The 13,811-nt window shown below is 36.2% G+C and overlaps 1 protein-coding gene across 5 annotated transcripts in view; it reads left to right on the top strand.

Annotated features, from left to right (window-relative positions):
- The window catches only part of IPO7 (importin 7), a 53,184-nt gene that overhangs the window by 14,709 nt on the left and 24,664 nt on the right, over positions 1 to 13,811 (top strand). For 2 of the 5 annotated variants that reach the window (XM_036427870.2, XM_045578043.1), the window contains exons 2-6: positions 1,275 to 1,356; positions 6,205 to 6,358; positions 7,048 to 7,206; positions 10,694 to 10,850; positions 13,067 to 13,156. In XM_036427870.2, the coding sequence (XP_036283763.1) occupies positions 1,275 to 1,356; positions 6,205 to 6,358; positions 7,048 to 7,206; positions 10,694 to 10,850; positions 13,067 to 13,156 (642 nt within the window). Of the gene's footprint in view, positions 1 to 1,274; positions 1,357 to 6,204; positions 6,359 to 7,047; positions 7,207 to 8,675; positions 8,748 to 10,674; positions 10,851 to 13,066; positions 13,157 to 13,811 lie in introns of those variants that run through there. The other 3 variants (XM_036427871.2, XM_036427873.2, XM_036427872.2) reach the window with 3 other exon arrangements.

Here is a 13,811-nt window from a genome sequence, read left to right as displayed (position 1 = left end):
GGACTGGTGAATATAATAGAATCAGGGACATAGAAAGGGATTGGACTAATAATTCTCGGGAAAGGGGGTCTGAGGGGTGCAGGAAGAGATTGGACAAAAATCTTACACCTATGGATGAAGACAGTTGTGGGGGTAAGGGCATGGGGTGAAGTTGGGAATCAGGTGGAGGGGAGCGATGGGGGTGGGGGGATGAGGAACACCTGTATTAACTATGTTCAGACCTATTTATAGACCACTGAAAAGGGCAAATACCTCCCCTTCGTGCACTTAATTACTCCTGTTTAGATCTTGAATTTAAGCATTACTTCTCTGAATTAGGAGATTCTCCTTTTGAATCCTCCATTATGTCCTCGACTTCTTTATTGCAATTACCTATTTATCTTGTTTTTCTTCATTAAGTCTTAAATTTCCATGAGGTCAGGGAGTCTCATTTGTTCTGTTCAAACCTTTATTTACAGCTCCTGGTGATGGTGTCTTGCACCATGAAAACACCTACATAAATAAATTTTGGCCCGACCAGTGTGCCTCAGTTGTTGAGTGTCGATCTATAAACCAGAAGGTCATGGTTCGATTCCTGGTCAGAGCACATGCCCAGATTGCCAGCTCAATCCCCAGTGTGGGGCATGCAGGAGGCAGCCAGTCAGTGATACTCTCTCATCATCGATGTTTCTATCCCCCCGGTCTTTCTCTGAAATCAATAAAAACACGTGTTGTTGGTTTTAAAGAATAGCTTCCCTATAATCCCACTATCCCAGAGATAATTAGCATTTTCGATGTATTTCGTTTCTATATATGTTGCAATGCATATGCTATAAAAGTATTTATTAAATTATTGTCATAGTTTGTATCCTTATTGAATGGTCAAAATATTGCTTTTTAATTTTTCTATTGAAATATGTATATAAAAAAGTGATCATTAGGATATAGTTGATTGATTTTTACAAAGTGAACACACAACATTTCTATGGAGACATTATTACTGAATTGGGGAAATAGGTGTCACAGAGAATATTGATTTTCAGCTACTGAGACCAGTATAGGTTAAGAATGCTACCTGGGGTAAATGGGAAATGCAGTAGAATGAAGGCAAATGCAAACATTCCAAATGTTTTAGGAGTTAGGATGTTAAATTTTTTTTTGAGTTATTATAGGTGAGTGACAGAAAATAAGGCTGGGACCAATTTACAGAGAGCCTTTTGTAACAGCTAAACCATGAAATAGAAGACTGAGAATATTTGTTTGCTGAAATTTAAAATGTATGTTTTTGTTTATAGGCACACAAGTCTCTGAATTTTGTTTCGACACTGCTTCAGATTACTATGTCAGAACAACTGGATTTACCTGTGAGACAAGCAGGCAAGTTTCCTGAATTATTTTCTTGAGTGTATGTAAATAACTTGTTTAAAAGGTTTACAGTGAATAACAGAAATATTCTGGATGGCCCTTCAGTGGTTTTCTTCCCTGAAAATCAGTTTACCCTTATGTGTTTACTGCAAACATCAGGTGCCTTAATATTTGGTGTCAGAGTTTAATTTAAAGGAATGTAGTATTTCATTGGATTAGAAGAGAAGCGGGTATGAGAAATTGATGGGGTTTATTAAAAGACTCTTTGCCCTAGCTTGTTTAGCTCAGTGGATAGAGCATCTCCTCAGGTAAGGATTAACAACAACACAAAACGATTCTTTGTTTATGTGATTGTTCCTTGTAGCTATTGCTTTTACTATTTATCACAGCATTTAAAAAAGTACTATTTCTTAGTTCAAATTTTAGCGAGATACTAAGCAATTCCTTCAGTATCAGAGTCTGAAAATGTGGCACACTACTTCTGATATAATCTGGTAGTCTGCAAAATAATGGACTATATATGTTCATGTTTTATTTTTATTTATTTGCAGATATATAAATTTCATAGGAAATATAACAATAATTTCATTATTGTAGAAAAACAATTATAATTTATATTCTGGTGTTATTTTTTTACCATTATACCAATTTTTGTTTGTTTGTTTGTTTGTTTTTAAGTGTTCTTTTCCTTTCCTTAGTGATGGGGTGGGAAACCTTTTTTCTGCCAAGGGCCATTTGGATATTTATAACATTCAACAGGCTATACAGAATTACCAACTTAAAAATTAACCTGCTATATTTGGTCAAACATTTAATTAATTCACCCTTAATGCCTTGACAGGACCAGACCAAATGATTTCTCGGGCCTTATATGGCTCGATGGCCAGACATCCCACACTCCTGCTTAAGTGTATATTAAGCATTTGTCTTTTCTTTACATAATGTTAGGGCATGGCTCAGGGGTCCCAGTCAGGCCACATGCCTGGGTTGCAGGCTCAATCCCCCCAGGGTGGGGCGTGTGGGAGGCAGCCAAGCCATGATTCTCTCTCATAATGGATGTTTCCATCTCTCTCTCCCTTCCTCTCTGAAATCAATAAAAACATAATTTTGTTAAAAAGTTATATTCACCATAAAGTGCCATATGCGGTAAACTATTTCTCAGTTGTTAGGATTTAATTCCAGGTCTGAACATTAACAGTATTTCCAGTGCCTAAAATATTGCCTGACACATTGAGGATACTCAGTTAATAAATGACTGAATATAATGTAATTGCTTTATGGTTTAAAAAAAATGGTATATAAGTTACACAATAATGGAACCTTTTAAAAGTATATTTATATTTACTGATTTCAGAGAGGAAGAGAGAGAGAGAGATAAAACATAGATGATGAGAGATAATCATTCCTTGGCTGCCTCCTGCATGCCCCTACTGGAGATGGAGCATGAAACCAGGGTATGTGTGTGCCCTTGACTGGAATTAAACCTGGGACCCTTCAGTCTGCAGGCCGACGCTCTATCCACTGAGCCAAACCAGCTAGGGCAATGGAACCTTTTTGTACCTAGAAAATGTAGCAATTAACTGGGTCCTGATCAGCAGTGAATTTTTTTCTTTTTAAAAAATATTTTTTATTGATTTTAGAGAGGAAGAGAAAGAAATATCAATGATGACAGTCATTGCTTGGCTGCCTCCTGCACACCCCTCCTCTGGGGTTCCAACCTGCAACCTGGGCATGTGTCCTGACCAGGAATCAAACCAGAAACCTTATTCATAAGTCAATGTTCAACCATTGAGCCACACCAGCTGGGTCACATGATATTTATCTTTCTCCGATTGGCTTATTTTGCTTAGCATAATACTCTCCAGTTTCATCTATGCTGTCGCAAATGGTAAAAGTTCCTTCTTTTTTATAGCAGCGTTAGTAAGTATTCCATTGTGTCGATGTACCACAATTTTCTAATCCATTCATCTGCTGATGGGCACTTAGGCTGTTTACAAATCTTAGCTATTGTAAATTGTGCTGCTATGAACAGAGGGGTGCATATATCCTTTCTGATTGGTGTTTCTGGTTTCTTGGGATGTAGTCCTAGAAGTGGGATTGCTGGGTCAAATGGGAGTTCCAGTAATCCCATTTTTTGAGGAAACGCCATATTGTTCTCCACAGTGGCTGCACCAGTCTGCATTCCCACCAGCAGTGCACGGGGGTACCTTTTTCTCTACATCCTGGCCAGCACTTGTCATTTGCTGATTTGTTGATGATAGCATTCTGACAGGTGTGAGATGGTACCTCATTGTTGTTTTGATTAGTATCTCTCAGGTGATTAGTGACTTTGAGCATGTTTTCATATGTCTCTGGGCCTTCTGTATGTCCTCTTTCAAAAAGTGTCTATTTGGTCCTTTATCAATTTTTTATTGGATTGTTCATAATCATTCTTTTAAAAGTTACATCCTTGTAATAATTGAATGATACTCCGTAGAGTGTGGTACTCTGTCGTTTCATCTACTAGACTTTGAAAGATCCTGTCTTTATAGTTGTAGTGGAGTTACATTCTGGATGGAGTGGACTGAATCATGAGATTTCTTTCAGTGCAGTTCTCACTTGTTGGACCAGTCAACTTTTAAAATACCAAATCAACGTTTTACAAATAAGTATCTATACCCCATTCCTTTGTGCATAACAGTAGAAGGAAATATCGTATCGTCTTATTTTGGTCTGTATTCTGTTTTGGAGCTAAAGAATCAAAATTCTAGCTGAAACCGGTTTGGCTCAGTAGATAGAGCATCGGTCTGCAGATTGAAAGGTCCCAGGTTCGATTCCAGTCAAGGGCATGTACCTTGGTTGTGGACACATCCCCAGTAGGTGGTATACAGAAGGCAGCTGATTGATGTTTCTCACTCAACGATGTTTCTATCTCTCTCCCTTCTCTTTAAAAAAAATCAATAAAATATATTTTTTAAAAGAGAATAAAAATTTTAGTAGTAGTATTAATCTGAAATCTATCAGTCCGAAATACTGAGTCAGTGTTTACTGTAGATGTATATTACCTTAAAACTTTCATTGAAGGGTATTTTAATATGTAGTCTTAATCTTTTTTGAAATATTATAAGATGGGTTATTTTATTTTAATTTTATTTTAAAATATATTTTATTGATTTTTTACAGAGAGGGAGAGAGAGGGATAGAGAGTTAGAAACATCCATGAGGGAGAATCATGGATCAGCTGCCTCTTGCACACCCCCTACTGGGGATGTGCCTGCAACCAAGGTACATGCCCTTGACTGGAATCTAACCAGGGACCTTTCAGTCCACAGGCCAATGCTCTATCCACTGAGCCAAACCGGTTTCAGCAGATGGGATATTTTAACTTTCTTTTCCTATACATTTGTGATTGAGGGTTCCCTCTCCTTTTTCATCCCACTCTACCCCCTTCATTTGGGGGGAGAGTGCTGGATAAAAAGTATTGTTAGTGATCTAGTTTAATTCAAGTAAATTAGCAATGAACATTACAGCAGTTTGCTAGCTGACAGAAAATAATATGTAATTTTGAATAACAAATTATCCCATAAAAATAACATAGATTTGAAGCAGTGTAATTGTAGTGTATGATTGAAGTGCTTAGATTTGTAGACTAAGATTCTCTACATACTATAATTTTTCTGTGATAAAAATAACCTTTGTGTGTATCTTAGTTGGACTGTTGTAACAGAATACCATACACAGGGTAGCTTATAAACAATTTCCTTATCACATTTCTGCAGGCTGAGAAGTCCAAGATCAAGGCACTGGCAGATTTGGTATCTGCTGAGGATCCACTTCTGGTTCATAGAACCTCAGATAGTAGGAGCAGTGAGCAAGTTCTCTAAGGTCTCTGTTATAAGAGCATTAATCTCATTCATGAGGACAGAGTGCCCAGTCACATACCAAAGGCCTTAATGGCATCACATTAGGGATTAGGATTTCAATCTGAATTTGAGGGGCCACAAACATTAACTCTGTAGCAGTGATACTAGTTGTAGAAGTGCGATTGGTGTGTGTAGGTGGTTTTGTCTTTAGGGCCTTCATTTAGAAAACTAATTTGTTAAAATTAATCTAAATAGCTTTCCTACAGAAAATCGGATTAAATTGTTATGAATAAATTTGACATAAAAGGTCTTAACAGTTTAATTTATAGTGAGTTTACTTACAAAGTTATCTTAGTCTCTTTAATAAAATGTTTTAGATGACTACTGTAGCTAATTATTAATTTGTGTTTGATTATCAACTTTTAAAAATAAGTGTTTTATTTTTAAAAGGATAGTGTTACAACAATGGTTGGTCTGAAAGAAAAAAATGGAAGTGTGGACATTTATAAGGGATATTCTCACTGCTTTAATAGTATAATAAATACTCCTTTGTCAAATTAATCTCTACCCATGGCTAAATAACTCAGTTGATTAGAGCATTGTCCTGATACACCAAGATTGTGGGTTCAGTCTCTGGTCAGGGAACATATTGTACAAGAATTAACCAATGAATGCACAGATAAGTGGGGCAAGAAATCAATGTTTTTCTCTCTTCCCCTTTTACATATCATTTTTATTATTTTGTTATTGTTAATCCTCACCTAAGGATTTCCATTGAATTTTTAGAGAGAGTGGAACAGAGAGGGAAAGACAGAGAAACATCAATGTGAGAGAAATTTGTTGATTAGTTGCCTCCTGCACACACCCTGACAAGGTCCTGGGCCAGGGAGGAGCCTGAAATCAAGGTACATGCCCTTGACCTGAATCGAACCCGGGCTCCTTTGGTCTGCAGTGCTCTATCCACTAAGTCAAACTGGTTAGGGCTCAAATCGTTTTTAAATATTAATCTATATTTTAGGTGTTATCTATTTGAAGAATATGATAACGCAGTATTGGCCAGATCGCGAGACAGCACCACGGGATATATCTCCGTATACTATTCCAGAAGAAGATCGACATTGTATTCGAGAAAATATTGTAGAGGCCATTATCCACTCTCCTGAGCTCATCAGGTATATATATATATACACATATACATACATACATGTGTATTTTTTTTAAGCTTATCCATTTTTGCAGGTATATAATTTGTGGGGGTTTTGGGAGGGAGAACAAGGTAGAGGAGTCATTTCAGAAAATTTAACAAATGCTATTACAGGAGAATTTGTTTTATTTTCGTACTGCAATTAAATTTTACATTTATAAAACCAATTACTTAAACTTCATGTGAAACACACTGATCAGATGAAAGAAGGTAAAGAAAACTAGAATGTTGACATTTATAATGTAGATGTCTAATTTATATCTAGTCTCTTGATCTTTGAAATTGTAGGAACTGGTTTTTACAGTAACTAATTTTTGTCTAAACACATTAAGAAAAATATTTTTTTAAATTTATTTTTAAAAAAATATATACTTTATTGATTTTACACAGAGAGGAATTGAGAGGGACAGAGAGTTAGAAACGTCGATGAGAGAGAAACATCGGCCAGCTGCCTCTTGCACATCCCCCCCAATGGTTGGGGATGTGCCCGCAACCAAGATACATGCCCTTGACCAGAATTGAACCCCGGGACCTTTCAGTCCGCAGGCCGACGCTCTACCACTGAGCCAAACCGGTCCCGGCAAGAAAAATATTTTTTAATAAAAGTTTATCTAAGTAGTATTTCTTCCTTCTTATTGTTTATTTTTTTACTTTCAGGGTACAGCTTACAACATGCATTCATCATATCATCAAACATGATTACCCAAGTCGCTGGACTGCCATTGTGGACAAAATTGGCTTTTATCTTCAGTCTGATAACAGTGCTTGTTGGCTAGGAATTCTTCTTTGCCTTTATCAGCTTGTGAAAAATTATGAGTAAGTGTCTCTTTCAATTACTATATACCGTATTTTTCGGACCATAAGACGCACCAGTTTTTAGAGAAGGGAAATGAAGAAAAAAAGATTCTGAAACAAACAGTGTCCTAAAATATTTTATGTGCATTAAAACCCAACATCACAGTCATAAACACATGTAATCAACCCTGTAAAGTAAACAGCAGCATTTAGAACCATTTTAGAGCCGGGCAAGCACACAGAGACCACACAGAGCCGGGCAAGTAAAAAAACTTTTTTAAAAAAGTATATGTGTAGGCTATATTTGGACCATAAGACGCAGGGACTTTTCCCCCCCACTTCTGGGGGGAAAAAAGTGCGTCTTATGATCCGAAAAATACGGTAGTTTTGAGAAGTAGGAAAGTTTGGAAATTTTATACATTAAAATTAGTGAATTATGTTATTTGAATTCAGTGTTTTCTTTCTGAAATATTTTACTTCTGTAGTGTCTTCTGTTCATTCAACTAATAAACTACTTGTGCCCTTTTTTCTTAATCATAAGTTTCCCTATTCATTTTTTAAAAATATGTTTTTATGTGTTTCAGAGAAGGGGGAGAGAGAGAGGGAGAGAGAGAGAAACAACAATGATGAGAGAGAATCATTGATTGGCTGCTTCATGCATGCCCCCTACTGGGGATCGAGCTTGCAACCTGAGCATGTGCCCTGGCCAAGAATTGAACTGGGACCACCTGATTCATAGGTTGACATTCAACCAATGAGCCAAGCTGGGCAGGCTGGTTTCCCTTTTCAAAAACTGAGTTATATCTAACTCTCCAATATGGGCTAATAAAGGCTTTTTTAAAATGTGAAGGGAATCAGAATACATTAAGCATTAGAGCTCTATTCGGGCTTTCTGTGAAACTTTATCTTAATTTTGGGATCTTGATAACATACAAGAACCTACTTCTAATTCTTTTAAGAACATGTTGGGATTTCATATGTCTAGTTTTAATTACTGTATTTTGAGGGAATCACAATCACCTATTTCAGCGTTTGCATATTTGAGCAAATTAGAGTTAATATCAATATCAGTAAGACATTGTTTTAGACCAAGGAATCATTTTAGATCTGGGTTTAGGGATCAGGGGAAAAAAGTCTAATCTTGGAAGTTGAGGTATATAGCACTAAAAGTAGTAAGTCAAATGTAAGAGGGGTTTTCTCTAGTGGTGTGTTGAAAATAATGAAAATGATAGGCACATTAAAGTTTCAACACTAGACAATTATGAGGAAGGTTGAGGAATGCTTACACCATGACGGTGACTTTATTTCCAGTCCTAATAGCTACACAGATGCCATTGTGAGCCCTCTACTTCTGGGGCTTTGTAGTTAGCCTGTGATACCCTTTTGGGTCCCAAGTCAAAGTAGCTCGTGAACTGCTGCTTTTGTTCTGAGCAGGAGAGAAATATACCATTTACAGCATTGGTACTGGTGTTTTCTTGTGTTTCTACCAGCTACCCATCTTTCTGCTAAGGAATGTTCCAGCTGTTGCTCCAACCTCTGTCAGAGTGCCAGTTGTAGTTCTGGTAAGTGAGTGGCTAAAATGAGAGAGAATAACAATAATAAGCTGTTTTTGTTTGAGGAAGTTCAAGTCTCTCCTATCCTATAATCTTAGCAGGAGAGAATTTGACAGGGATTTTTTAAAAATGGGAGATAGGAGGCTGCTACAATATTGGATTTCCAGTTCATTTTCAGCCAGTGCTTGATTGTGGAGCACAAGGTGTTCACAAGGGATCTGTGTGGACTGAAGCAGTTCTAAGAAAATTCATGGAGAAATTGGAAGTTGTGGTGGCCTTCAGGAGCATAGATCCTCAGGAAACACTGTCAGTTGAAGGAGCACAGAAGGAGCATTTGAAGAGGAAGGCATGTCACACTATATGGAATACTGTGAGCAAAAAGAAAGGTACAGAGGTGGAAATGAGATACTTTAGTGGGTAGTTAGGAGACTAGTGTGGTGTGGATACTTTCTGTTGAGAATTTGGGTGTAGTTTTGGAACTGTGTTAAAGAGGGTTTTTAATGTCATCATGGGAAATTTGTATGTGATATTTAGATACTGATGAACTATTGAAGATTTTTGTGTTGTTGTAGTTTTTTCTGTTTGTTTTTTTTAACACAAGTTATGGGCTAGTATTTAAGGATTTTCTATCAACATGGCTCATCAGATGGACACACCATAACCTTGTAGTCAGCTTTTATTGGTATCACATTTTCACAGGAACTTTCAGGTCTTATGGAGAGTGCAAATGGCTTCCTTGAATGTAAATTGTTATATTGACTCAGAAATGGAGGGATAACCTTTTCAATTGTATTCTCAGCAAATAATCAGTCAGTTTTATTGTTTAACAGTCTCAAGGCATTATTTGTGTGAACATTTCTCTTGGTGTTTTTTATTCTTGGCAATTGACCTTAGTTCTCATTTCCCCCAATAGCTAAAAAGAATCTAGCCTTTTAAGAGTGTCTACCTTTACCTTTTAAAAAGGTGCTCACATATGCAATTCTTAAATACATTTCCCCTCTTCAAAAAGTCTACCAGTAGATAAAACTGGATTCTGGTAAAAGAAAGCCAATTTAAAGCCTTTTAAATAACCTAATTTAAAAATTCTATGTTTAAAGTTTCTTTTTTGAAATAAAGCATCAAACTTTTTAATAATACAGTTAAAATGCTAAAGGATCTGCATGTGGAAATATCTTAGGTCAGCAATCCTTTACACATAATTTTGGAGCAAAATGTGATTCAGAATTCAGTATTTTTAAATTTTATTTTAGAAAGATTCACATAATAAATGTTATGTAATGTTCCTATTGAAATCTGTATCAGCACTCAAAAGTATTATTATTGTATTAGCTATAAAGTATGTGAATATTCTCTCCAACTGGAATAAATGAAGTCATAAATAGCCTGTTGAGGTCAGTTTTTGTTTCCAGTTGAGTTATTTGAAAAAACTTTTGGTTTATGATGCTTTTAGAGTTAATACCACTCTGTTAATACTCTTGGTATATAAATTACTTAAAGATGATAAAAATATAATTGCTTTTATATCCATCAGCTGCTAAGTTTAAAAGCCAAACCATTGTACTCCTCAGTTATACAGTATTCAAAATTAGAAATAGCAAGAAATAGCATAGTGAAGTGGTTAACAGTACAGGCCCTGGTTCTTGACTGTTAAGGTTCATTCCTAGATATGTATACTGGGAAAGATATCTAACTTGTTTATGCCTTAGTTTCCTCAGCTATAGAAAAGAGGATACTAATGGGACCTTGAAGATTAGACCTCATGATAATGTTGAGTAAATTTTAGATATCCTATTATTATTTGAGGTTTTTCTAAAGTTGCTTTTGGTTGCATAGTAGATTTTTCTTCTATTTGCTTATATTTGTGTGAACAAACAAGTGGTTTAAATTGATATGTTATCAATAAAAAAAATTGTAAAATAAATTCTTACAGAAATAGTTTGTATTCTTACCTAAAGGTACAAGAAACCAGAGGAACGGACTCCATTGGTAGCAGCAATGCAACATTTCCTGCCAGTATTAAAGGACCGTTTTATTCAACTTCTTTCTGATCAGTCAGATCAGTCTGTTCTCATTCAGAAACAAATTTTCAAGATCTTCTATGCTCTTGTTCAGGTAATCTTTATAAAGCAGTGTGTTTTTTTTTAAGTATAAAAAAAATTAAGGGAATCTAGATTAAGGGAATGATTTGCTGTCAAATATAAGTTGCCAAAATTATAAATGTTAAAAGTCTAACCAAGCATACTTACCCAAATATACAAACAAACAAAGCTAATAAATCTTAAATTATGTGATCAGTCTTAAGTTCTCTTAAAGCATCCAACACTATTTACAAAATTATTAAAATTTTCTTATAGCTTTTACAAGTCTGAAATTTAGTTACTTGATTATAGTTTATATCTAAGAAGTACTCTGATATTCCAAATATACATAGATTGTCCCAAAAACTACAAAACCTATTCCTAAACTTATGTTACACAAAAATACTAACACTGTGGGCTTGACTGGCACATGAGCCTCATTATTGTTGTATTTTATCCTAATAAATCTTTTTGGGGCAATGTTATAGGCTAAGGAAATAGTTGTATCTGTATTCTCAGTGGCATGTAATTAGTTAAGAAATAGAATTATTTTAATTAGGATTAAAACATAAAAGGATTCATTTCATCTACCAGGACTTTTGGTTCAATTCATGCCTTTCTTTTTAAATTGCATTTAAATATACCTTAACTGAAACTGTAACTGACTCATTCTACTGTTTGGTTGGGTTTTGCATGTCTTTGCTAGATCTTTAAAGACAATCTCCAAGTCCTTTACCTAAGGGCACTTTACTTTAATAACACCATTCCGTTTGGCTCCTTCTTATGCAATTTTTAAAAAGTGATTTGAATAGGGAATGTTAGTACTGTTTCTATTCCCCCTCAACCCATTGGTAGTAACTCTATCTTTTAGATTAAGAATAAGTTCTTTTTGTTAATTATTTTAGGGCATGGACAAAATGTTTATCATTGCAATGAATTTTTTTGAGATCAGCATACCCTGATATAAAAGTTGGGCCTCTTCTTACTTGTTAAAATGTCCTAAAATCCGGGCGAAGGTGGTGGGAGGCGGCGGGCGGGAGCGAGGGTCTGGCCGGCCCTGGCGATGGCGGACGCGGCGGCCTCCCCGGTGGGCAAGCGGCTGCTGCTTCTGTTCGCGGACGCCACGGCCTCGGCTTCGGCCTCGGTGCCGGCGGCGGCGGCGGCGGCGGCGGCGGCGGCGGCGGGCGGAGATCCCGGGCCTGCGCTGCGCACTCGGGCCTGGCGGGCCGGCACGGTGCGGGCCATGAGCGGGGCGGTGCCCCAGGACTTGGCGAGAGGAAGAGAGAGGGACAGAGAGTTAGAAACATCAATGAGAGAGAGTCATCGATCAGCTGCCTCGCAACCAAGAGAGGAAGGGAGAGGGATAGAGAGCCAGAAACATTGATGAAAGAGAAACATCGACCAGCTGCCTCCTGCACACCCCCCACCGGGGACATGCCCGCAACCAAGATCTTTGTAGAATTTGATGGCTGTAACTGGAAGCAGCACTCCTGGGTTAAAGTTCATGCTGAAGAAGTTATTGTTCTTCTGCTGGAAGGCTCCCTAGTATGGGCACCCCGGAAGGATCCTGTCCTTATCCAGGGCACTCGAGTCTCAATTACGCACTGGCCAGCCCTGACTTTCACTCCCTTAGTAGATAAACTCGGTTTGGGCTCTGTGGTTCCAGTTGAATACCTTCTGGATGGAGAGCTTCGTTTCCTGTCAGATACTAATGGGTTGCATCTGTTCCAGGTACTTAACACTTGCTCTAGTCCTAAGCTTATTTATTTCTCTCCTTGTTAATTTCTTCATTGGTTATAAATATGGTATTTCCATTTTTTCTTTTAGCATTGAAATAAAATACTTCCTCTCAATAAAAAAAAAAAAAAAAAAAAAAAAAAAAAAAAATGTCCTAAAATCCTAAATAGGATATTGATTTTATAAGCCTATTAAGAGATAAGATTTATTGCAGGAATACAAGAATATATCAACAGTAAGAAATCAGTTTAAATGTTCACTAGAAATCCACAATAAATACCATACCTTATGGTGAAAATGGAATATATTCCCAGTAATTTGGCAATAAGACAAGGATGCCACTGTCATTGCCACAATTTCCCAGTGTAGGTAACTAATAAGATTTGCCTATGTACGAAAAACAAGAAATGTATATTGAAGAAAATACTTTTTGTAGGTTTTGTGAATAATAAAAGGAAGTGAAATTCTCTTCTGTAAGGATTTTTAATATAATTAATTCTGATTTTATTTTAGTATACACTACCACTGGAGCTGATAAACCAACAGAACCTGACAGAATGGATAGAAATTTTAAAGACTGTTGTGAACAGAGATGTACCTAACGTAAGTCTCTTTATGTTCTCTTATAATTACTAAACATAAATATTTAGGTATCTTTTGAGAATTTTAACTGCCATTTCCTGTAACATTCTTTATAAACATATAATTGACTATGCATATTTTTCGAGATAGACAAAACTTAATTGTTTACATACCTGCATATACAAAACATGTAAATAGTTATTATATATATACTGTTTAAATGCTTATATATCTTAATTTCATCCTAATTCTTCTGTTTCTTTTCGATTTTTAATTAAGAGTTTATAACATATATCACCTCACAGAGTTACACATTTTTTTCTAATGTGAACTTTTAAGATCTCTCGTTATCAACCTTCATATATATAATACAGCATTGTTAACTACAATCATCATGCTATACATTACATTTCCAGAAATTATAACTGGAAATTTGTGCCTTTTGACACCTTCTTAATAATTACTGTGGTGATTATTTCACAATATATACATCCAGGGTATTCCAAAAAAAATGTTATGTACACTGAATGATTATAAAATCAGTATTATTAACATACAGGTCATTTTCAAACTTTAAAAGAATCTACAGAAATGAATAATTTTTTTGGTTCATGTCTCTTTTCAAACTGATAACCATTCATTGGTCCAGGCACTGGTAATACTGCAAAGCAGTGGA

Source organism: Pipistrellus kuhlii, unplaced genomic scaffold (genome assembly GCF_014108245.1).
Source record: "Pipistrellus kuhlii isolate mPipKuh1 unplaced genomic scaffold, mPipKuh1.p scaffold_m20_p_9, whole genome shotgun sequence".
Lineage (NCBI taxonomy): Eukaryota > Metazoa > Chordata > Mammalia > Chiroptera > Vespertilionidae > Pipistrellus > Pipistrellus kuhlii.
The sequence above is the reverse complement of the archived record's forward strand: the minus strand, read 5'-3'. Positions and strand labels throughout refer to the sequence as shown.